The sequence below is a fragment of the Talpa occidentalis genome, unplaced genomic scaffold (assembly GCF_014898055.3).
Source record: "Talpa occidentalis isolate TD23 unplaced genomic scaffold, MPIMG_talOcc4v2.1 talOcc4.12, whole genome shotgun sequence".
Lineage (NCBI taxonomy): Eukaryota > Metazoa > Chordata > Mammalia > Eulipotyphla > Talpidae > Talpa > Talpa occidentalis.
The window spans coordinates 46,019,149-46,045,324 of NW_023601212.1; the positions used below are offsets into that span (position 1 = coordinate 46,019,149).

General features: G+C 46.1%; 1 protein-coding gene across 1 annotated transcript; it reads left to right on the forward strand.

The window, feature by feature from the left end:
• The first annotated feature begins 1,086 nt into the window (after positions 1-1,086).
• Positions 1,087-26,176, forward strand: TMEM38A (transmembrane protein 38A). Its single transcript, XM_037506098.1, has 6 exons — positions 1,087-1,279; positions 18,023-18,179; positions 18,418-18,602; positions 21,980-22,067; positions 23,665-23,782; positions 24,551-26,176. The coding sequence occupies exons 1-6, from the start codon at positions 1,156-1,158 to the stop codon at positions 24,788-24,790; spliced, it is 912 nt and encodes a 303-aa protein (XP_037361995.1). The 5' UTR covers positions 1,087-1,155; the 3' UTR covers positions 24,791-26,176.

Here is a 26,176-nt window from a genome sequence, read left to right on the forward strand (position 1 = left end):
AGAATAGGCGGGTCAAGCGTGTGACTCGACCGAAAGGGGCGTGACCACAGGGGTTGGTTCCGAGCCGGACAGCTGTTCCTTCTGCTGAACTGGGGTCTCCTATCTCCTACGGGTTTTTTTTTTTTTTAAGATTTATTTTTATTTATTTGTGCATACAAGAACTGAAGTGTAGGCCAGAGGTGGGGGTGGTGGTTAGAGGCTCCACCACAGAGTGGGCCACCGCACAGGCGGACCCACTGATATACACTGCTGAGGCGAGCAGTGGCAAGACAGTAGCGGTCTGCTGCGCCATGTGGGTCAGCACCATGTGGGTCAGCAACCTGGCCGGTTCCAAACTCAGGCCCCAATGGCTGGCGTTAGCTTGATAGCACTGAGACTTTAACCCCTGCGCCACCAGGGAGGCTCCCTCCTCCGGGGGGCTTTTGAAAAAACCTGGCCCCTAACCACTGAGCTGCACACAGGAAGAAGCCCTAAGGTAGTGGGCTCCTGCGGGCATAGATTTCCGGACCTATTGGGTTCCAAAAGTCCTCCTGGACTCTAGGAAAAGCGGGAATCACTACTAGACTGACCCTACAGGGATTGGGGTCCCAATCAAGAGTCCCCCCCGGGCGTTTTCATAGGGGACAGAAGTCATGACTAACAGAGCCCATTGGGTACTTGAATCATGACAACTCCATAGAGGACGAGTGCCTGACCCACCTCCGGGCAAGAAGGATGGGGTTCGCAACTGATCGGGCCCCAAAGGGAACGGAGGTTCCAATCCAAGGGCTTCGCAGAGCACTTGGGTTCTAACCGAGCCCATCGGGAAGAGGTCCTGACTGATCTGTCCCTCCCGGGCGGGCTCGTTCAAAAAAGACCCCTTCCCCAATGGAAAGCTCCCCAACACAATCCACAAGGCCTCTGTGTTCCGTCTCTCTGGGTGAATGGGGTCGGGATGGCCTGAGGGGCAAAAGTGGGGTTCCCGAGCGCCAGGCTCCGGGAAATTGGAGGCCCCACGACCCGCCCGCGCGGGCTGTCGCCCCTCCCCTCCGCGGGGGCTGGGTTGGGGGCGGCGCCTGGAGAGTGGGGGCGGTTCCTTAGGCGGGGGCCCAGTCCGCGGGCGGCGGGCGGCGGGACGCACGGGGCTGGGGTCTGGGGAGGGACCCGCTGGGCGCAATGGAGTTGCTCTCGGCACTAAGCCTAGGCGAGCTTGCGCTCAGCTTCTCGCGGGTGCCACTCTTCCCGGTTTTCGACCTCAGCTACTTCATTGTCTCCATTCTCTACCTCAAGTATGAGCCAGGTGAGCCGGGGGCTGGGGGCTGGCGGAGATTGGCATCCTTACCCTGGGGGCGGAGGCAAACCCGGTGTTGGAGGGGCGCGAGATGGGAGTAGCCGTGGAGCAAGGGTAGTGGGACCCAGTGACTTGTGCGGGGAGAGCAGGCTGGTGCTGGAATCGTGAGGTTCTCCCAAACCGGGGCGGCGGGAACCCGCGAGATGGTGGGGTTGGGGGGAAGGGAAGCAGATGCGAGCTGCAGGGAATGAGGGGAACGTGATATTTCAGAGCTGGAAGAGCAGGTGCTGAGGAGTGGGGGAGGGAGAGAATGTCAGGGGTCCTGGCGTGGAGGGTCTCAGAATCAGAACTTGGGCCACGGGCATACGGTGTGGTGAGGGCGCTGTCAGGGGTCCGTGCCAGAAGTCCTGGGCGCCCTCAGCCGTGACCTCCCTTTTTGCCCTTGCCGCTCGCAGCGAGAGCAGCAGCTGAGTGTCTATATAAGGGCCGGTCGTACCGGGGTTAGGTTCAGAGACGGTGACACCGGTGCCCCCCTCCCTGCTCCGGCCACCGGATGACCTCCCCTCCCATCCCTTCAGTCCAGGGGAATCCTTCCAACCCTGGCCGGGTTCCTTTCCACCTAACTGAGCAGAACTGACCCTCCGGCAAAGTGATTTGGGGTCAGCATCCTCCCTCCAGCTCAGACCCTCATAGGGAATCACAGAAGGGATGATGGACTTTTTAAAAAATTGTGTTTAAAAGCCATTTTTAAAATGCTGGCTAATGGTCTTAGAATGAGTTCTATTTTTATACAAGGTCAGAGAATATTTCTTGTTCATCTCCTAGTATTTGAATTATTCCAGTTCACTAGCAAACTAAATGGAGAAGAGAATTTGACTTTAAAAGAAACATCAGTCACCCTGAAACTCTGTGATACTTGCTCACACTTACATGTAAATTATTTCTATAGTCTTCTTAGAATGGAAATAACTTTTTTTTCCTAAGTGATAAAAATAGATACTCATGTATATTTTTTAAAAATCAGACTGAAAAGAGAAAAGTGGTAATTACAGTGGACTGGGTGGCCACCTTTCTAGATACCTCTATTGTATGTATTTATACCCCTGCAGTTATGGATATAAACCCACAACTTTATGCAAGTAGGAGCATACCCTGCTTGCAAAGCATCTTGGTTCCCTTTTACTTTTGCCTTTCCACATGCTATAGTCTATATCTTTAAAAGCTGTTCTGGAGCACAGTTACTTTGCAAAGCAAAATAAGCTTTGTATTGTGTTCTGATGAATACAGGGTTATTTTCCTTCTGGGGACAATTTCCTGCTGGCACAGTCCAGTCCCCTGGGTACATACAGAGCCCAGCAACCTTGGAGGGCAGAAGCCCTATGGGAATGTAGGACACAAGTGTCTGGAGGAAAAAGGTCTCTGGATTGGCTAGGAGCTTGCAGGGTTGAGACATTCCTGAGCCAGACAATAAATCATCTGGTCTGGATGGAGCCTGAAGCTTGAAAAGGTTTGGTGGTTCTCAAACCTGGCTGCACATCAGGGGTTCCTGGGGGCATTTAAACCAATTGAGTTAGAATATCTGAGGTGGGACCCCCTGGAATGTTCATGTTTCAAGTTACTTTCCCCCAGTGAATGCAATGTGCTATCTAGGTTGAAAACCCCAGCCCCATTCAACCTCCTCCTTTTGCAAATAGGGAAACAGGAAATGGAGACTCAGCTAATTTACATACGCAGTGAACCTGCTGTCTAAGACCTGGTAGATGACTGACCTCTGGGCTATAACCTAGGTGTTCTTGACTCCAAGAATCAATCACTACAATTGCTCCGGGGGACTTGCCCCCCTTAGAAAAGGGAGGCATTGTACTGAACTGGTTTGGGGCTGCTGCTGAACCTCTAAAGGTTTCTTCTCAGAATCCATGTGTTGATTGCAGGACCAGCTTCAAAATTTGCAAGGCTCCTTGTTGAGAAATTAAGACTTTCTAAGCAGTAAGAGCAGAACATTAAACTGAACACAGAGCCCTTCTGTGCCCAGAGTTCTGGGCACAGTGGCATACTCTCAAGCTGAGGGCCAACTAGTTTTAAGACAAAATGGGAGTCAGTTCTGCTTGTAACTCTGAGTGAACACCATACTGATTCCTCCCTGAGCTTCAGTTTGCTCATCTGTGAATTGGGATCTTTGGTCAAATCATCCTGGACTCCCTTTCCTGGCTATTGTGAGGATTTGTCAATGCCCAGGTCTAAGGCATACCTGTGAGATATTTACAATGGTTTCTACAACCATGGAGAGAGGTTTTCTGGGATATAGACATTTTCTGGGCTAGGTTTGTGTGAGACTCCTGAATGAGGACAAAGCACACTGAGGTCTCAGATGAACAACGTCTGTGTCGCCTGGGAGCTACTAGAAATGTAGAATGCCAAGCCCTCCACCCAGACCAGCTGAATGAGAATCTACATTTGAACAAAGTCCCCCTTAAGTTAAGATGCAGATATTCTAGAAATGATGGAGTAAAAGAGGCAGGCATTCCTTTTTAAGCCTGGAGCTCTTTAATATGACCAGAAGGTTCTGGTCTGCCTCACATCCAGGGCCCCTAACCCTAAGCAAGAGAGAGAGAGAGAGAAACTACATGACTGAAGGAATGAGTGAATTAATGAATGAATAACAGTCCTGAATACTGTAAGCCCTGACCCATCCAAAGAACCTCCCAGAACAATGATTCACAAATGTGACTACACAATTAGACTCACCCGGGGAGCTTTAAAAAATCTTGTCCAGGTAGTACGCTCCCTACCTTATCATTTAAATCAGCATTTCTGGGGGTGGCATCTGTATTTTTCAGTTCCCCAGATGAGAATTGGCTTTCCAAGGCAGTGTATCCCAGTGGCTGCATTAATGACAGTTAAGGCCACATCACTCCTTGCAAGGGGTGGGTTGGCAGTATCCTGTACATTTCACCATGTTTCACAGCATCCCTGACCTCAAATTACTAGATGCTGGTAGCACACCACACCCCAGTTGTGACCAACCAAAATGTTCCCAGACATTGTGGGAATGCAGGGGTGAAGTGGGATGGGGTGGGGATTGAGCTAGACTGAGTCTCAAACTCCAGTGCTTCCAAGGGCAGGGTAGTGATACAGAAGAAGCACCAAATTAGCCAGGTGGGGACCATCCCCAAATGAGATCCAGCTACCTGATTGGCATGGAGACACCAAAATTGATATTTTGTAATGTGATTTATTGCCTATGTTTATGTGTTGGCTGTTGGAGCATTTTTGTTTTTTAAATTAATAGATATAATTTTTTTAGTCTTTTAGGTCCACAGCAAATCAAGCTTAAAATATAGTTTCTATATGGTTTATTATTATCACCTTAGTATCATTATGTATTATCAACATCATTATCCACCAAAACCTATAAATTTATATTAGGGTTCCTTTGTACTGGATTTTGAATGACATGTCTCTAGTATAAAATATATAGAACAGTTTCACTGCCCTAAAAACTCCCAAATGCCTCCTATTGTTCCCCCCAAACCCCTGGAAACCACTGATCTTTTTACTATCTCCATAGTGTCGCCTTTCCAGAATGCCATCATTAAAATCATAGAGTACGAAGCCTTTTCAGATAGACTTCATTCACTTAGCAATGTGCATTTAAGATTCCTCTGTCTTTTCATGACTTGATAGCTCATTTCTTTTTAGTGCTGAATAATATTCCATAGTGTGCATGTGTCACAGTTTGGTTAATTATTCACCGATTGAAGAACATCTTGATTGCAACTGGAACAGCAACATTTTTAAACCTTAATTTTTAATTTTATTTTGGTTTTTAAAATATTTTTATTTATTTATGCATACAATAACTGGGGTATCGGCTAGAAGTGTGGGGGGTGGGGTTGAGAGGATTCACCAGAGACAGAGTGGGCAACAGAACAGGTGAATCTACTGAAATACACTGCTGAGGGGAGCAGCAAGTGAGACAGGAGAGGTCTGCTGCGCCATGTGGGTTAACTTCCTGGCCAGGGATTGAATTTGTGCTGTGGTGGCTGTTGATAGCTTGATAGTGCTGAGACTTTAACTTCTGTGCCACCAGGGAGGTCCCTAAAACTGAATTTTTAAAATGCTGAGGGGACCAAAGACAATGGTTCCTTGATCACTGGTTTGAGACCTCTGGTTTGAACTATAAGCTTTTTGAGGGCAGGGGATTGTTCATCCTGCAACCTTGTGAGGCAGTGACTGCCATTTCCATTTTATAGGAGAGGAAACTGAGGCAGAGAGCTGAGCTCAAATACTCAGGAGAAGAGGACTTATTTGGAGTTGCTGAGGGATTCTATGAACACATCTCACATTTAGATCTCACACTAAATAGGGAACCTGCTAGCACATTGCTGTCAACCACAGACATTACCCTGGCCCCCTGAAGGAGAATATAGTAGAACCTGTCTCAGGCCAGAGTTAGAGACCCCCTGCTTTCTCCCCACTCCTAAGGCTGATCATTTTTATAAATTTTTATAAGTCCATCCACTAACATTTCTACCCACAGGTACTTTGCATTTCGGTTCAGTTCCAGGAATAACTCTCACATTATTGCTAAGCAATTTCTTTTCATCCTCATGTTGTTCATGGCAGATATCACCCCATTATACACACAAACAAATTGAGGCTCAGAGAGTGGACTGTATAGCTAAAGCTCACTAATGAGAGGGGAGTGCTTTGGTGACAAATCTGATTGAAACCCACATTCTCCTGCTTCCTGGTGCTGCCCCCAAAACCCAGCAAGAGCGACCAAGAGGGATCATGGCAAAGAGGAAAGCCAGGGGACAATTTCTTGGCCACTGTGGATCCTGAGGACAAACTTTGCTGTCAACCTCAGTCTTTTCATCTTTGGCAGTGGGGAGACTTGTCCTGTCCTAGGGTTTCTGGGAAGGTGTTGATGATAGGTAGCATAATAACGATAATACCACTGCATGGAATCAATATAACGGGATAAGGAGGTGTTCTCATTCTCTTACATTGGGAAAAATAGGCTGGTGGGGCGCTGACAGTCACTTGCATAAAGCCACACCAAAGTAGCAGAACCCAAATCTGGGTGTGTGACTTTTCTACCAGGATTCAGCCATGGTGCAAATTTGGGAACCTGCTTTACTCCCACCACCCCCTCACTTCCTGCCTCGTCCATGGGATGGTCCCAGGGTACAAGGAAGAGCCTGGAAAGAATTCAACCCCTGGGGTATTTTTAGATACAGAGGTATCTTATTTCTGCAAAACATAGGGACCTCACCTGACCCAGTACTTCAGGACCCACCAGCTGCTCCTAAGGATTAACTCTCAGCTGGTAGTGTTTTAAATAGACATCCCAAGAGACGGAGAGAGCATTCAGCCACATACTGTTGGACATTGGTAAATGGTGAAACTTAGGATAAACCTTTGGGGTTGTGCTTTGGGGTTGTAGCTCCAGGGTGAGACTGAGGAGGAAAAATTTGATTCCAACTACTGTTAGGAGTTGAGCAAAGAAGGGACTATATTCCCACATGACAGAAGGAAAGGAATGCAGAGAGAAAAAAATGATTTGTTCAAGTTCACACAGTTAGTGAGGCTGGTAAAGAGAAAGGGCACACTTGGAAGATTTTGGGCGTTCAGTTCTAGACTACTGCAAAGCATGTATCACAATCAGACAAGTCATGTGAAATTTTGGTTTCCTAGTGCATATAAAAGTTATGTTTACATTATTCTGCAGTCTATGAAGCATATGATAGCATTATGTTTAAGAAGGCAATGTACATACAATCTTCATTAAATGTGATAGAGACACAAAGTGAACATAGACTCTTCAAAAAAGGACTCTAGCCGACTTGCTCAATGCAGGGATGCTACAAACCTTCAATTTGTAAAAAGCCCAGTAACTGTGAAGTGCAATAAAGAAACATGCAATAAAACATCGTATGCCTGTATTCTGAAACAACTTTTTAAAAATAAAATTTTATTGATTTACAATTCATTTAAAAATCATAATTTCAGTAGAGTGTCACACGTCAACATTTGCGTATACTTCACTCAGCCTCCTCTAGTGCCAATACCCTATCACAGTACCCCTCTACCTCCTTACCCTGCCCCCTACCCTTTGCTAGCTATCATATTTTTCACAGTCTAAGACTTATTTTTGTTGTATTTTACCAATTTTCTTTGTTTATATCCCACAGATGAGTGAAATCATCTGTCTTTCACTTTCTGACTTATTTCACTTAGCATAATCATCTGAAGAGCCATCGTCCATGTGGTCCCAAAAGATACAATTTCATCTTAAATAGCTGAGTAGTATTCCATAATTTCTCTAGTTGTCAGTCAGTGGGCACTTAGGTTGACTGCATGTCTTAGCTATTGTGAACAATGCTGCTCAGAACAGAGGGGTACAGAAATCTTTTAAGACTAATGTCTTCATATTATTCTCATAAATTCCTGGAAGTGGTATTGCTAGACCTTATGGTATAAAACAACTTTTATTAGGCAAGTTTCCTAATTAGAAAATGTAGCAACTATAAGAGAATGTATAAATAATGTGTGATTTATTCCTACAGTAGAATACTATACAGCAGTGACAGTGGATATTACTCTTGAAAATATGCTCAGTGAAAGAGTAAGATGCAAATTTCCATGTTACATGATTTCACCTATATGAAATAGATAAGTTCTAGAATATTTCCATTACTTCAAATGAAACCCCATGCCCATCAGCAGTTACACTCCATCTCCCTCCGCCAGTCCCTGACAGCCGCAAATCTTTTAGTATTTAGACTTGCCTGTTCTGAACATGTCATATGAATGGAATTATACAACATTCAACATTTGTGTCTGGTTTCTTTTGCTAGCATGTTTTCAAGATTCATCCATGTAGCAACATGAATCAGGGCTTCATTTTGTATGACCGAATGATAATTCCACATTTTGCCTATCCATTCATCTGTTGGTGAATCGTTAGGTTGTTTCCACCTTTGGGCTATGGTGAATAATGTTGCAGTGAACATGGACTAGTGAACATGGAACATGATTAAGAGTCATCCAGAACCTAGTAGGATGGCATGACACCGTTTGTGAACACAGTGATAAAACCTCCTCTTCTTGAACTGTCCCCCTCCACAGCCATCAGAAAGTGAGCAGGTGGTGAGGGTCCCACAAGGGGGTTCAGTACATATCTGTGGCAATCCAGTGTGATGAGGCAGGATAACATTCCATGTCCTTCCTACCTGCCAACCTTCTGGGGAAATTCTTGTGGGGTTTTTTCCTAGTTTTGATGATAAAATATTTCAAATGCGTAGAATATCACATATTTCTTCTGTCCCCATCACAGACTTAACAAATGTGAACATAGATTTGCCTCACATCATTTTTTAAGAGTGACAGACACAGCAAAGCCCATCTCTTTCTTTCTAGAGGTGCCCACCACCCTGAATTCAGTCTGTATCATTCCCCTGCTTATATGTATACATTCACTGTAAACATGTCTATGAACTACTCAGGTGGAGAATTTTGTGTTGTTTTAAATGTATATGTAAAATAATAAATGTATCATTTTGCAAAATTCTTTTCTCACTCAGCAATAACCTTATGGGATGCATCCATGTCTCTGCACCTGGAGCAGTGGTTCGCAACCAGAAGGGATATTTGACAATATCTGGATATACACATGGGGCGGGTACATACTGTGGGTACCCAGTGGGTAGGGGCCAGGGATGCTGCTTAATATCCTACAGTGCCCAGGAGAGCAAGATCTGGCATTGAGGGATGAGAGGCCTGGTTCTAGAGCTGTTCACTTTAAATAGCTGTTCTTTGGTATAAATCTTCCTCAATTTACAATGGGGTTACGTCCTTATAAACCCATGATAAGTTGAAAATATCATGTGTAGAAAAATGCCTTTACTGTACCTCATCAAACATTATAGCTCAGTAATAGTCAATCTTAAACATACTTATAACACTGACCTTAACTTCCAATTAGACGCAATCTCTAACACAAGCCCTACTTTATAATTAACCATCATGTGAGAGAATCACACCACACTTGCCCAGGAAAAGACCAAAAGTCAGAATTTGACATATATTTTCTTCTGAATATCACTTTCATAAAACTGAACTATTATAAGTAGAACCTTTGTAAGTTGTAACCATCTGTATTCCATCTTGTGTGACTCTCCACCCCCTTAGTGAGAAATAGTAGACTTTACCTTTCTTCTGTGTTCTAACAGTATAGCAGTGAAATCCTCCTCCTCTCTCTCTTTGCACTAGTTTCTTTGGGTCAATAGTAAGGAGTGGGCACCTTACTACTGGGGCACCCAGTAGTATTGCTGGGGCATCAGGGAAGAACAGCTTCAGATTTTCTTGGTATTGCACAATTGTGGCCAGGACAGTTACCCTGTGGATCCTCCCAGCTGTGCCCGTAACAGGGAAACAGGGGCTTTTTCCTTCTGCAGGAGGGGTTTGTATTCCCTGTCCTCCATTTCTCTGTGAGGCTGAGCAAGAAGAAGACAACTCCTACACAGTAGAGCGGACTTCGTGTTTCTCTCTCCACCATGGGCATCAGACCCAGGAAAGAGGCCTGGACCCTTCTTGAGAGGTGTGGAGTGTGTGTATCCCTGGTTTGGTCACTTGCTTCTTGAATATTCAGCCCATACCAGTACAACCAGTGTATCTTGCACCACATGTCCTTTGCCCTTAGCTCCCCTCTCCGCTCCTCCTACCTTCTCCCTTACTCCCCCTTTGTATGAATTCTGTCCTACACCCTCTCTACCTCCATGTGCCCCTGTCCCCTAGGCAATCCTTCTCTTTGCTAAGATCTCAACTTAAGCTCCACTTCCTAAGTGAAGTGCTCATCTAGTACAGTTTCCCTATCAGACCCTTGAAGTCACCATGTGCCTCTCCCCTTAAGAGGCTTGATCTTCATTTGTGCAGTTATTTGACCATGCCAACTCCCTACTAGACTGTGAACCCCACAAAGGCAACACCTGAACCAGTTCTTGCTCATGGCTGCATCCTAGGCACCTACATCCAGCACACAGTCAGAGCTCAGAAATACTTGCTGAATACATGGGCAATCTTGGGTAAGATGTTTGATCTTGTAGAACCTCCATCTCCTCAACTGTCAGGTGCTATGTTAGTTAGCTGATATAACAATGACCGCTTAAAACAACAGAAATGTGTTCTTTCACAGCTCAGGAGTCCGAAATCAAGGTACCAGCAGGGCTACATCTACTCTGGTAGCTCTAGGAAGGATTTCATCCATGCCTCTATCTAGTTTCTGGAGGGACCAGCATCCTCTGAGTGCCTCCATGGTCACATGACCTTCCTGTGCCTTGTCTCCTCATCATATAAGGACTGCAGGCATTGGATTAGAGCCCACCCTAATGAGCTCATCTTAGCTTAATTATATTTACAATGGCCCTCTTTTCAAATGCCACAGTGACAGGTACCAGGGGTAGGACTTAAACAGATTGTTGTATGAGTTCTATTCACAATGCCTTCGTGGCTGTCTGTATCTCCTTTTCTCTTATAAGCACACTGCTTGGATTCAGAACACATCCACATGTTCCAGGATGATCTCATTTCCAGATCTATACCGTAATAACATCTGCAAAGATCCTATTCCAACTAAAGTATGTTCTGAGATTTCAATGGATATGACTCGGGAACATTACTCTCCTACCCTCCTTCCCCCAACTCACTACAGATGGGGCTATTGGATATGGAAAACCTGGACACCGATTCTGGAAGCAGGCTTTCTTATATGGTTCTTCAGAGAGTGAAGTGAAAGGGCCTCCCTGGTTGCACAAGAGGTTAAGTCTCAGCACTATGAAGCTGTTGGAAGCCACTGCAGCACAAGTTTGATCCCCAGCCAGGGAGCTAACCCACATGGCGGTGCAGACCTCTCCTAGCTTGCCTCCTTCTCCCCTCAGCAATAAATTTCAGTCAATCCACCATTCTGCTCCCCACTCTGTCTCTAGTGAAGCCTCTCACCCCTCCCCCTGGGGTCTACACCCCAGCTCTTATATGCATAAATAAATAAAATAAATCTTAAAAAAAAAAGAATGAAGTGAAGGCATGACGTTACTTGGGACAAAATAGTGACTCAAAACATGAAGGAGGTAGTTGTTATAATGTAACCCAGAGTGCCCAACACAACCTCAATGCTTGGAGCTGCTCAGTCTGCATTTGTTAGAATGTAAGCCCCATGAAGGTAGAGTTCATTCATTCACAACTATTTGCTGAGCAACAGCTATGTGTTGGGCACAGTGCCTTGCCCCAGGGTTCAAGGGCAGATAAGACTAGGTCCCTGGGCTCATGAAAAGATTAAGATTGAACTAACTTGTCAAGTATAATGATAGATAGTACAGTTGTGCATTGCTTAATGACATTTTGGTCAACAATGGATGGCATACAGGACATTGGTTTACAGTGGGCTGTACCATCTAGGTTTGTGTAATTACACTCTATGACATTTGCGCAACAATGAAGTCACCTAATGACACATTTCTCAGAATGTATCCCTGTTGTTAAGTAATGCAGACTATAAAGGCATTTGTGGAAATAACTTTATACATAGTACCAGGTGTGGAGAGTATTCAAATTTGACAAGACATCAAATCTCTACAAATAAAATACTTCCCTCCCCCCAAATCCCAAAATCTGAACTATTTCTTTCACTTAAGTCTTCTGATTCATAGATTAGATGTTTGATCTTTTCCTCACTCATCAAATTTGGTGGAGTAGTCATTGGATTCACATAAATTGTTAAAGGAGTTAGATACCAGCTCTCCTTATGAGAGCTATGGAGCAGTGCCTTTTGGTGTAATCCTAAAATTGTTCTCTGGAAAGTGAAACTACTGGGGAGGAAGGAAAGGAGATGATGAAACAAGTTGTCACACCAGGAGATACTCAGGTTCCAACTTGGGGGTGTGGCAATAGATGGATGTGACAGTATTAGCTTAAAGGTAGAACCTAAGTACAAAGATTATAAAGATTTTAAGTGGGCAGTACAAAGTGTAAGAATTTGATTAATGGGCATTCCTCCTGTATACCTACTGTTTTGGTAAACTTATTAAGAATTAGGCCTTCCTTTTATTTTAATATGAAATTATCTTGATAGTATTTAAGATTCATAAATTTCAAAAAAGGTACAAAGTTTCCAAGTCCCCTCACCTGATTTCCCCCAATGACAACATCTTAAGTAATTTCCTCACTATTATTAAAATGAGGAAATTGACATCAGTACGATACTGTTAACGACAGACTTCTTTCCTTAACTACAAACTTTTTTCAGCATTTTTACATACACTTTTTAATATTGTTCTATGTTATCCCATGTAGATTCGGGTAACTGTCACAGTTGGAACACAGAACAATGCCAGTGACCCAAAAAAACTCCCTGGTAATATCCCTATATAGTAAGATATCCTCCAAACCTTAACCCCTCAGCCCCACCAGTCTCCTCTCTGTTACTCATCACCATGATTTTGTCACTTGGAGAATATTATAGTTATCATGGAATAGTGTCACTTGGAAAATGTTCTATTTATTAAGGAATCATACATTATGTAACCTGAGATGAACTGTTTTCACTGAGCATAATGTCCTTGGGATCCATCTGCATATACAGTCATGAGTTGATTAACATCACTGTTATCACAGTGTATTGTTATATGTGTTCTATTTTAATATTAGTTATTGTTAATCTCTTACTGCATCTAATTTTTAATTAAACCTTATCATAGGTATGTATGTATAGTGAAAAAGTATATGCAGGCATGCATTACTGAATAATAAGGATTAGTTGTGAGAAATCCATTGTTAGGGCATTTGTCATTGTGTGATTATAGTGTATGATTACACAAACCTATGTGGTACAGCCTACTATGTAGCTAGACTAGCTGGTGCAACCTATTGGGACTACTGTCATATTATGTGGTCCATCATCAAGCAAAACATCATACAGTACATGACTGTATCGCTAGTTTATTCTTTTCCTTGCTGCATAGTATTCCATGGGATGGCTATACTACACTTTTTCTGTTCACACATTGAAGCCATTTGGGTTGCTTACAAATCAAACTGCTATGAAATTTACATGTATGCATATCTGTGTGAATATCAGATTTCCTGTTCAAACAAAATCTTGTGCTGAATTCTGAGATGAAGCAGTAAATGCAGGCACTATGGTTGAAATGAGTAGAAGACCCAGAACATACTACTTGGTCTCTTCTTTTCTCCCGTGAACTCTAAAGTTTCCTAGGAACACTGTTTACAAACCATTGCTCTTGGGAGCATATCTTCCTAGACATGGATAGAAGACCTTGGTTATCAGGGTTGTGGAACACTGGGACACCAGCTGTCTCAGTCCTCTATGTCTTCATGGTATTCAACTTGTTTCATAGTAATGCACCCAGGAGCATTAAAAGATCCACAAGTCCAGGGGTCTCCCTGGTGGCACAGGTGGTTGAGTGCCTCGCTGTGAAGCTGTCCGCAGCCTCTGCAGTGCCGGTTTGATCCTGGCCAGCCAGCAAGAATCCCACATGGCACAGCAGACCTTTCCTGTCTCGCCTGCTGCTCCCCTCAGCAGTGTATTTCAGTCAGTCTGCCTGTTCTGCTCTCCACTCTGTCTCTGGTGAATCCTCTCACCCTCCCGCACATCTGGCCTGTACCTCGGTTCTTGTATAAATAACTAAATCTTTAAAAAAAAATCCACAAGCCCCAGACCTACCAGATGAGTAGCTCTGGGGTAGGGTGCAGGTGCCAGGAGTTGAAGGCCAATGTACCTGGCATCATTTGGGGGATGGGCTCTCTGTACCTTTTCATCACACAGTCTTTCATATTTAGTTGCCTTGTGTTTATAAGACTCAATTTGGTATAATTTATGAGTGTATCTTCTGTTGTAGAAACTGTGAAATCAGTTACTTCTCTTTGTAATCCTTTTATATTTTACAGTATATATTTGAGATATAATTCACATACCATCTGACGTACCCTTCCTAAGTATTTGTACCATTCATTGGTTTTTAGGTTCTACACAGAATTGTACTAATATTGCCTCCAAAAGAAGCCTGTAACTTTACCTGTTCACATTCCAGTCTCTTCCATTCCCTCAGCTCTAAGAAATCGCTAGTCTGCTTTCTATTAGACAGTGTTAAAAACTGGATAAAATGCCAAGACCTCTTTTAGAGGGGAGTCCACAGGGTGATGAGACTAACTCAGTGACTAACTGAAAGAGCAAAAAAGCCTTCCTGGAGGAGGTGACATTTGTGCTGGGCTGATTCTGCTTTTGCATCTTTAGTCCTTCCATGCCACCAGCTTGGAATTCCCTGTCTCCTGCCTCACTCTTTTCATATAATTCTACCTTTGAGGACTCACCTATTTGGCTTTGTTCATCATTCCTTCTTCACACCGTCCACACACTTGTGCATACCCTGTGATTTCCCTGTTGGTACCAATACCCGGTGTTTCCCTTCTGCCCTAATGGCATCACTCCCCACAGTAGGACAGGGCTTTGAAGCTCCCTCCAAGTCCCATCTGGGGCCAAGCAAATCCCTTTTCCCAGCCAACAAATAATGTCTGTACAAGGAAGGGAGCACAACACAGCAGCAAAAATACAACCTCCCACTTTTAGTGGGCAAAGGAATTGAATGGACACCACTACAAATGTTACAGGGCAGGGAGAGGGACACCCCAGAACTCCCAACTTGCCTGCTCTGAATAGGTTCCGCCATCCGCCTCATCAAGACAAAACATATAGACCTTTAATGGAAAGGAACTTTAGTAAAATCAGTGTGCAATGCAGACAAGCCAAACAATATAGTTTCCAAATCAAGCACCCAAAGTTACCCATCCCCTGGGTAAATGTCCAGCCAAACAGGACTGGCCCAAAGTAAGGCCCAAAACCCTGCCACAAGTCTAAAGCACCTTCCAGTGGAGACCCATAGAAAAGGTTCAGAAGCAGTCAGACAAGTCTGGGAGGAAAAGAGCAAAATCATAATCAAGATAAAAGCTGCCATTGTTAACCTCCCCACAGGTATCTCACCCACATCTCTGTCAACCAGTCCAGGACCAAGAAGCAAGGGCAGCTTCTTCACATGTCTCCCTGTTCCCATGTGCCTCCTCCAGGTCTCCATTTTTTGCTCTCCATCCTTCTTCCTTCCTTCTCCAGTTTCCTCTCCAGCTTCTTCTCATCCCTGCTGAGCTTCACCCTCCTTTGGGTGGGGCAGGGAACTTGGAACCTCCCCTTTTTCTGGGGACCACCCTGTTACACAAAGAAGATACACAGGGCCTCCACAGTGGCGCAGCGGTTGAGCGCTGGGTTGCGAAGCTGCCCGCAGCCTCTGCAGCGCCGGTTCCATCCCCGGTTGCTCCCTGGCCACCGGAGGAGGGTCCCACATGGCGCGCAGACCTCTCCTGCCGCCCGCTGCTCCCCTCAGCAGTGTACTTCGGTCCTTCTGCCTGCTCTGCTCCCCGCTCTGGCTCTGGTGAATTCTCTCACCCTCCCGCGCTTCGGACTGTACCCAGTGCTTGTATAAATAATAAATAAATAAATCTAAAAAAAAAAAAGTACAATTCAATAATTAAAAAAAAAAAAAAGATACACAAATGGCCAGTAAGCACAGAATTGTGGCAGTGGTGGGGGAATCACAGAAAGATTACTCAAAGTCCCTGTGGAGCAATGAGAAGCCTAGAGGGGCTGCACTAATGCAGCCTGGTTCAAAGGCAGTTTGGATGTAATAGAGTGGAGTGTGTAGTCAAAGCATTATCTCTATTCTAACATCTACCTGCTGTTTTCAGCAGCTACTGGCTTCCCAGTATGTTCCTCATACCAGGTCTTCTGCCCTGACTCTACCTTAAGCTTAACAAGCAAGACTCTGGGTACCAAGACAACATCCTGAGAACAAGGAGGGCCAGGGATCCTACACAAGAGAAGGTACTCAACATTGCTAGTCATTAGCAAATGTGAGTCAAAAACACCATGAGGTACCACCTCATACCCATCAGCATGGCCCTCACTAAAAAAAGAAAATGGTAACCTTGAGCACTGCTGGTAGAATGTAGTGATACAGCTGGTATGGAAAACAGTATGGAGGCGCCTCAAAAAATTAAATGTAATATTATCCTTTGATCCAGCAATTAATTCCACTTCTGAGTATATCACAAAAGAATGAAAGCAGGAACCTGATCTGATATTTAAACACTTACATTTATTTTTAAGATTTGTTTATTTATGCATACAAGATCTGAGGTATAGGCCAGAGATTGGGGGGACAGGGTGAAAGGATTCACCAGAGACAGAATAGGGAGCAGAACAGGCAGATCTACAGAAAAACACTGCTGAGGGGAGCAGCAGGTGAGACAGGAGATTTCTGCTGCACCAGGTGCATCTCCTCCCTGGCCGGGGATTGAACTAGTGCTGCAGTGGCTGGCGATAGCTTCATAGTGCTGAGACTTAACACCTTGCAACATGAGGGCCCCCTATACTTATATTCTTAACATTAGTCACAATATCAAAAAGTAGAAATAGCCCAAATATAAATGGATAAACAAGATATTGACCATCCATATGGTGGAATTTCTTTTAAAGATCTTTTTATTTATGCATACAAGAACTGGGGTACAGGCCAGAGGTGTGGGGGGTGAGAGGACCCACCAGAGACAGAGTGTGGAGCAGAACAGGCAGAATGACTGAATTACACCGCTGAGGGGAGCAGGGAGCAAGACAGGAGAGGTCTGCTGTGCCATGTGGGCAGACCTGGTATGAGGAACATACTGGGAAGCCAGGGATCGCTCAGGTGCTGCAGTGGCTGCAGACAGCTTCACAGGTTGTGTCTTAACCCCTTGCGCCACCAGGGAGGCCCCGTAAGGTGGAATATTATTCAAACTTTGAAAGGAAGGAAATTCTGACCCTGGCTACAACATAGGTGAATCCAAAGGACATAATGCTGAGTGAGATAAGCCAGATATAAAAGGACAAATAATGTATGATTCCCCTTTTATGAGATCTCTGGAGGAAAAAAATCCATAGAGACAGAAAGGAGGATGGTAGGTGTGAGGTTGGGGGCGGGGGGAGAGTGAGTGTTTAGTGGGGACAGAGGTTTAGGTTTTCAAGATGAAGAGTCCTAGAGATGGGAGGTGGTGATGGTTGTATAACAATGCAAATGTGCTTAATGAATTGAACTGTGTACTAAAAAGTGATTAAAATGGTAAATTTTATGTGTGTTTTACCACAATAAAAGATCTTTTTAAGAAAGAATGGAGGAAGGAAGAGAGGGAGCAAAAGAACTACCTCCAGGCATCATGGGGGTGGGGGGGGACAGCAACTTCAAAGTTTTCCAGTTGCCTGTGGCCCTCTCTCCAGGTCCCTGTCTCCTTGTGGGGATAATAAAAGAGATCACTTGGCTGTGGTGATGGATGAAGATCAATGAGTTCTTCCTATAAATGCTAGGCTTGATGTCTGAGACCTAGGAGTGCTTGCTAAATGAATTGTCATTACCATCACCATCACCTCTCTGAGCACAGTGGAAAGAACTCTGATCTAGCTCTGCCTTTTCTCTGACCTCGGGCAGGTATGCAACCTCTCTGAGCCTTGGTACTTGCTGAAATGTGTGAGCTGCGAGGCTTTAAGCAGGTGCTCTGCAAAGGTAGTCGAATTAGGATGGACTAATAGGAAGGCATGGGAACAAAGCCTGCCCTTGGCACCCTGGTGATAGTGGGGGACTCCACCTTGCCTCCTAGGAGCAGTTGAGCTGTCCCGGCGCCACCCCATGGCGTCCTGGCTGTGTGCCATGCTGCACTGCTTTGGGAGTTACATCCTGGCTGACTTACTCCTGGGAGAGCCCCTGATTGACTACTTCAGCAACAACTCCAGTGTCCTGCTGGCCTCAGCTGTCTGGTAAGCCTTCCTGGGTGGTCAGGGCATGGAGGAGCAGGGATGACGTGGCCTTCAGAGAAATGAGAAGTTAGAGGAGCTAGGACTTGCTAGCACAGCCTCCATAGTGGCCCTGGACTTCCTGCTATCCACACCCAGTTCTGTTCTGAGCCCAGTACCTTGGGGGTGGGAGGGTCTGGACACAACCTCACTTCCTGCAGGGGCTCCCCTGTCTCTGATGCTTGGCATTCTCTCTCCAAAGGTACTTGATTTTCTTCTGCCCCCTGGACCTCTTTTACAAGTGTGTCTGCTTTCTGCCTGTGAAACTCATCTTTGTGGCCATGAAGGAGGTGGTGAGAGTCCGCAAGATTGCGGTGGGCATCCATCATGCACATCACCATTATCACCACGGGTGGTTTGTCATGATTGCCACTGGATGGGTCAAAGGTAAACAGGCCCCTGACAACATGGGAAGTCACCCCAGTGGAGAGTTCCTGCACAGAGGTGTACACTGGGCACCCCAGTTGGCACAACTATTGCTGTAGGTGAAGAGATGTCAGGACTGTTGTGAGTGCCCAGCCTTCCCATTAGCCCACATCTTTAGGTCTTCTCACTAGGGAAGTCCAGCCTACCCATTAGGGTAAATTGGAAGTTTCTTCCAGAAATTTCACTGTCAGAGGCAAATAGGATGATGTTGGAACAATGACAGCTAATGCCTCGAGGGCAGGTTTTCTTACTTTGGCTCTGGTGACATTTGGGGCCAGACGACTCTCTGCAATGGGAGCCATTCTGTGCACTCTGGGAGGTTTAGCAGCACCCACTAGGTGCCTGTAGCACTGCTGGTATGAGACCAGAATGGCTCCAGAGATGGAGATCACACCCTTAGAAGTACAGGGTCCTTAAACTTTGTGGGTCAGGGCCTTTTCATCGAGTAGTAAAGTCTTAAAAACTTTTATATTGAAGCACCTAAAATAAAATATAGAAGACAGTAGAGAAAGCCATAACAGGCACACCTCGTTTTATTGATCTTGCTTTATTGTGCTTCACAGATGCTGTATTTTTTTTACAAGACTCTCCTCCAGAAAAAAAAAAAAAAATTACACTCAGAGAAAGCCCAGAGGATGGTTAACAAATTTTATCAATGAGTTATTTTTAAAAAATATTTATTTATGCATACAAGAACTGGGGTATAGGCCAGAGGTGTTTGGGGTGAGAGGATTCACCAGAGACAGAGTGTGGAGCAGAACAGGCAGAATGAATGAATTACACCGCTGAGGGGAGCAGCGAGCAAGACAGGAGAGGTCTGCTGTGCTATGTGGGTAGCTCCTTGGCCGGCAATAAAACTTGTGTTGCAGTGGCTGTAGACAGCTTCATAGCTTGATTCTTAACTCCTTGTGCCACTTGGGAGGCCCAGCAATGCGTTATTTTTAAATTAAGGCTTATACACAGGTATTTTAGACATAATGCATACTTAGACTATAGTATAATGTAAACAAAGCTTTTATTTTATTTTTTTAATATTTATTTATTTATTTATACAAGCACTGGGTACAGTCAGAAGCACAGGAGGGTGAGAGAATTCACCAGAGCCAGAGCAGGGAACAGAACAGGCAGACCGACAAAATACACTGCTGAGGGGAACAGTAGGCACGGCAGGAGAGGTCTGCGCGCCATGTGGGACCCTCACCGGCGGCCAGCGGTCGAAGTGGTGCTGCAGAGGCTGCGGCAGCTTCACAGCCCAGCGCTCAGCTGCTGCGCCACCAGGGGAAGCCCCAACAAAGCTTTTATATGTATTGGAAAACTAAAAACTTCTTGTGACTTGCTGTAGTGCAACAGCAAGTGATCTGGAACTTTATTGCAGTTATCTGGAACTGCAGTATCTCTGAGGTGTGCCTGTATTTTATTTTTTTTTAAAGATTTTATTTATTTATACAAGAGCTGGGGTATAGGTCAGAGGCGTGGGAGGGTGAGAAGATTCACCAGAGACAGATCAGGGAGCAGAACAGGCAGACAGACTGGAAGCGCTGCTGAGGGGAGCAGCGGGCAAGACGGGAGAGGTCTACCTCACCATGTGGGTATCTCCCTGGCTGGCCGGGAATTGAACCTGTGCTGCAGAGGCTGTGGACAGCTTTATAGCGCTGCACTTAACCGCCTGTACCACCGGGGAGGTCCGTGTGCCTGTATTTTAAAATGGTTATTAAGGATTTTGTTTTCAGATAGGATGTAGTCATTTTCTGCATCCTTACTCTTGAATTAAATTGCAAAAATTTTCTGAGGTGGCATTGAGCACAAATAATATTTTGGAAACCACCTGCAACAACAAGAAAGTGAAAAGAAAAAATTCCAGTAATTTTGTTCATGTTGAAATTATGCAAACCCTATTGAAGTAATTGCCTCCCTTCATGATGGAAAGAAAGGCAGGGTATCAGTGAGGGGGTGTGAAAATGAAGGTGTGTTCTGCTTCCTTTCTGGGCTCATGCTCTTCCGATTACATCTCCTAGCTCAGGGAAGGTTTTGCATTGAGGCCTTGGTGCATCATTACTGATTTGATCTTTGGGAATATCCTTTAGGAGAAGTCCCAGCACTATCACCTTTTGCCCAAGAGGGAATTAAAATAGCTTGTCTAAGATCATGCATTTAAGGGGGCGCAGCTGGGTTTGACTGCAGGTCCATCTTAATTATTCGGAGGGCCTCCTTTTCTCCCTCCTCCATCTGTGCTAAGAGGCAAACCAAGATAGACTTTAAAACAAGAGTTACAAGCAATAAAGAGGCATTGTTACCTTGGTGAAGGGGCCAATTCACTGGGAAGATATAACAATTATAAATACATATGTGCCCCAAGACAGAGCACTAAAATGCATCAGGCAAAAACTGAAATTAAGGAGAAAATAAACAGTTCAACAGTAATAGTTATGGAGCATACCATGGAGTACTAGCAAGGTTGGGAAAACAGTCTGAGTAGGTATTAAAAGCCATTTGGATTCCTCATCCACTCTGCCTTCCCACCAAAGTGGATGCCCCCAAAATGTCGAAAAGGGCCGGACTCATCCTCCCTTGAGCCACGGTCTTCTCAGCACTAGTGACATGTGGGGGTAGATCATACTCCATGCGAGGCTGGCCTGTGAATTGTAGGGTGCTGGGCAGCATGCCTGGCCTCAGCCCACCAATAGCACACTTCCTTCTCAGTTGTGACCACAAAGTGTCTCCCGGTATTGCCAACTGCCTCTTTGGGCAACCTCTGATACAGGAATTATATAAGGCACACCAGTTTGCTCCTAGAGTGAGTGTCCAGCCTCTTTAGTCAATATATTTGGGATAAATGGGAAAAATTCTTCCAGAAATTTAACCCTGTATCTCCAGAAGGGTCTCCTCTTGATTCTCTCTCTAGGAAACCTGTCTGAGAGCACATTCCCCTGGCATTTAGCATGCCCTGTGGGATAGCATGCCTCCCAGATGGCAGATGGCTCTTCTGAGAGCTCAGAACCCTGAAGAAGACAGAAGTTGGGTTGTGGTGGGTGCTCTAGAAGCTTCATGCACAGCATGGAGTCATGGATAGGGGCAAAGGAGCAGACAACCCAGATTTGTCCAAGACAAGCCTTGCTGTTGAAGTCTGACCTCAATTCCTTTGTGCTGGTTTTGCTCCAAATGTGCTGTGTGACGCTTAGCCACAGTATCCTCACCTATAACTAGTAGTCAACACCTCAGGTTCAGATGACCCTCTGTGAAAGACTCCAGGAATGGAACGGCTGCTTCCTTGGGAATTCAGCCAAGAATGGTGGGAAACTAGGGGTGGCTGGCTTGCTCAGAAGCACCCTATCCCATAGGCTCTGGTGTTGCCCTCATGTCCAACTTTGAGCAGCTGCTCCGAGGGGTGTGGAAGCCAGAGGTCAATGAGATCCTGCACATGTCCTTGTGAGTATCCCTTCCTCCCCCTCTATCCCTCCTGTATGTACTGGTGCCCCCTGGGCCTGACCCTGGGTTGGATACTCCTGATAACTTGAAGGACTCAGCCTCTGACTTCACCATCCAGAAGCTGTCAGAGGCCATTTCTGGGGGACTCCAGAGAGGAGACCATGGCTCTGCATAGGGGGAAGGGGTAGGCAGAGCCATGGGGAAATGAAACACTTGATTTGGGTATTGAAAGCTGTGTAGGAGTTTTCCAACAAAGGAGCTTCTGGACAGAGGCTAACACCTCTTCCTACTGTCAATGCAGAAAAGAGCAATGATTCTGCTTGGTTCTGTGTAGTTTAGGAGTAAGGGGTACAGGGCTTGGGCACAGAATGTGGGAGAGGACTGTGACTGGGGATAATTTTCTCCAAATCTACAGCAAGTAAAGCTAGAATCACTAAAATATGAACAAATTCAAAGGGTCACTCATATGCCAATAAAAATTTGCTCTAGTTTCAAACTTTGGACAGCTCAATGTAATCTTGTGTCTTTCCCATAACAAGTCTATTCCCACCTTCAGTTCACCAGCAGGAAAATGCAGACCCAGACAGTTGCATCCTGCTAAGCAGAATTGTATTCCCCTCTCAGATTCTATTTTCACTTCATTAGTTGAGGGTAGGGGTTCTGTGAAGTCACACATAAACCCTCTGGTCCTGGACACTGTGAGTGCTTTGGAAATATCAGGCAGAATTATCATAGCTAAATATATTCAGTGAGTGATGGGCATTGGGAACAGAAGTCATGAGTCTGTATTTTGCAACATGTTAAAATATTGGATTCCTATTATGCAAGGAAGAAAAGGAAAGCTAAGGAAAACTGTGTGTTAACCCCACGCTCTGGGGAGTACACTGTTTCGGTGTCTGTCCCCAAGACTAGCTTCAAGGTTCAATGATTTGCTAGAAGGACCCACCAAACTTGGCAAAACTGTTATACTAACAATTATAGTTTATTGCAGGAAAAAGATAAAGATTAAAGTCAGCAAAGTAAAAGGTGTGTGAGGTGGGGTTCAGGGGATACCAGGTGTGAGCTCCCAGGTATCTCTCTCAGTGCAGCTGTGTGGACAGTGCGTGTGTCTTCCAACATCTCCATGTGAGAGGCTGCACTGAATAATGCCCAGCATTCAAGCTCCCCTTGCCCCAGTGTCCAGGTTTTTTATTAGTCTTGGTCACATGGACAGAGCTGACCTGCATGGCTGACCTCTGTCTGCAACTCCTCCAGAGGTTTAGCGGATACCTTGTGGCCCCAGAGCCCTATTCGAAATCACACTGTTACTGTCTGGTGTGACTCAAAGCCCCCAGGTGAACAGAGACACTCCTATGAGGCAGGACATCAAGATGGGCTTAGAGGTCACCTCCCAAGAGCTGGTGACAAGGTCAGATCTCTCTGAGTCAGGTTAACCCTTTCCCTTGGGAGACACTGCCCCCATGCCAAGTGGGCATCTTCCCATCTCACCCTCAGGAAGAGCTGGGATGGGAACTTGGGCTAATCAGGGGTGGTGGAGATAGAGGTCTGGGGCAGAGGTACAGAGGCCTGCCAAGGTGACCACAGCTGTCCCCTCCAGCCCCACCAAGGCTAGCTTGTATGGCGCCATACTCTTCACTCTCCAGCAGACCCGCTGGCTGCCAGTGTCCAAGGCCACCCTCATCTTCATTTTCACCATGTTCATGGTGTCCTGCAAGGTAAGCTTTCATGTCCTAAACAAAGCTGATCTGCACCTCCCGGGCTGGAAACAGGGAGTTAGATTCAGATCCTGCGTATTCAGGAAAGGACGGCCTTATGGTGGAGGGGCTGGAGAGCTTGCTGGCAGGCCCATGCATGGGAGGAGGGTCAGGAGAATGTGTCCAGCAGGTGGGTTTAGGGCTCCCAGGAGGCGCGCCCAGTCTGCAAAGATGGAGAAGGGGCAGGAGTGTGCAGGATGTCTGGGGAATCAGGACCTCATGCCCTGGACATGGAGAGCAAAAAAGTAAGACACGGGGATGGTATACTTGGGACTCTGGGCACTCAGGCTAGACCAGGGTGAGTGTCGATTCATGGTCAGGCCTTGAGTTGGCTTCACTCTACCCAGGAGGGGTCCTCAGGTGCACCCTTTTCTCCCTTACTATGGAGCTGGGGAACTCTGCTCTTGGTCCCCTGGGAAGGGGCCATGGGCTATCAAAAGAGAGTGAACTCTCTTAACCCAAGCACAGCTCCTCTATATACCCGGCTTTGTCTGGGTTTCAACACCAAAAGTGCTGTGTCACAGGTAATCCGGGCAGGTGGTCTCCCTCCCGTGGGTGCATGCAGTCGGAGAGCTTTGCCAGGGCTGGGTCTGGGCTGCCTCTGACCTTAATTTAGCTGACCTTCTCCCCCTCTCCCCCTCCCCACTTTGCTTTCTGCCTTGGCCCCCCTCTTGCTCTTTCTCTGTGTCTGTATCCCCTGCCCTCTTGTTCCCCCATGTATTACCTCAGGTGTTCCTGACAGCCACTCACTCTCACAGCTCCCCTTTTGATGTTCTGGAGGGCTACATCTGCCCTGTGCTGTTTGGGTCAGCCTGGGGGGCTGACCATCATCATGACAATCATGGAATATCCCATGGCAGCTTCCATGGTGGCAGCGGGCCTGGCTCCCAGCACTCGGCCCTACCCGCCAAGTCCAAGGAGGAGCTGAGCGAGGGCTCCAGGAAGAAGAAGACCAAGAAGGCCGATTAGAGTGTGGCCCCAGGGGGCCCTTGGAGTACCTGGAGAGGACCTGGACCTATGAACCTCAGAGCCAGGATGCAGGGAGGCATCCTGGGCTCAGCTCTCCCCTCTCTAGACCTCAAATTCCCCATCTGCAAACTGGGGCCACCATATACCAAGGGCTGATATGGGGGGGATATCAGTGAGATATGGGTGGGTGTAAGGACAGTTAGGAATGGGGAGTCCCTTCCCTCCACCTGCCCCCCATTAGACCCAGCTTTTTTGTTTTGAGGGGAGGGCCAGAGAATCACCTCTGCCCAACCAACATCTCTGGCAGTTATGCTCTTGGTTATTTCCTCTTTAAAATTACGTCTTGATCCCAAAAGAATTTCAAGCCATGTTGAGACTCCTTCATTTGATGGACATTTTCCTAAGTATCTGCTCTGATGCAGCTGCTGGAATTTCTTTTTTTGTCCATGTTCCTCGGGGATTAGACCTTCTTCCCAGGCCCAGAAAGTTCCCACTCCTGGGTGTACTGGGCAAGTTGCCTCTTCCCAGCCTCATGTTTCCCATCTGTACAGTGGAGACCTCCCTCCTGGCCTCCCCTGCATGGAAGCGCCCATATGAGGCTGGACATAAACAAGGCTTACACACTCATAAGCACTGCGCCTTCGGAAGAGGAGCCCTTTAGGATGTTCCTTGTGCTTGAGAATGGCTTTGCCCTTAGATCCCTTGTGTTTGTGGATCAGAGAACCTTGCAAAGGCTTTTAATAAATATGTCTAGGCCACTCTTGAGAGCTTGGATGTTGGGGAAGGTTTGTTCTAATCCTTGACTTCATTCAGGCTGCCCAGAAAGCAAAGAAATGCCACCACCCAGGCAGGGGTTCCAAGATCCATCGGTGCAGAAGCTCTGAGTGCTCCCTAATGGGCCCTAGAAGCATCCCTTGAGCTGATGTCCTTCATCACTAATCATTCATCAACAAACATTGAAGCCTCCCTCTGTGCCAAGCCTTGTGCTGCTGCTGGGTGGGCTAGGAGCTTGTTTCAGGGTGAGTGAAGGGGATAGTAGCTGAGGACCCCTCCCAGCCGCCTTCCTTGAAGCCTAGACCACCAGGATGACCAGCATCACTGGGTGCTGGGGGAGGGGTGGGTGTGTAGGCATGGCCTGTCTCAGGTGGGGTTTGGGCCCCTGCTGGGTGGCCTGGGGGCTGCCCTCTGCACACAGGTACTTGGGATATCAGTCTACAGTTGAGTCCAGATCGGCACAGGTTTGGTGAGACCCCAGGTGCTGCCCAGCTTTTTGAAAGTGCCTTGATGGGGAGCTGGGTGGGTCCTGAGGCTACAAGGCCTCTGGATTTCTCCTTTGCATGTCCAGCAAGACTCAGTGTTAAGAATCAACAAATAAATGTTGTGAAA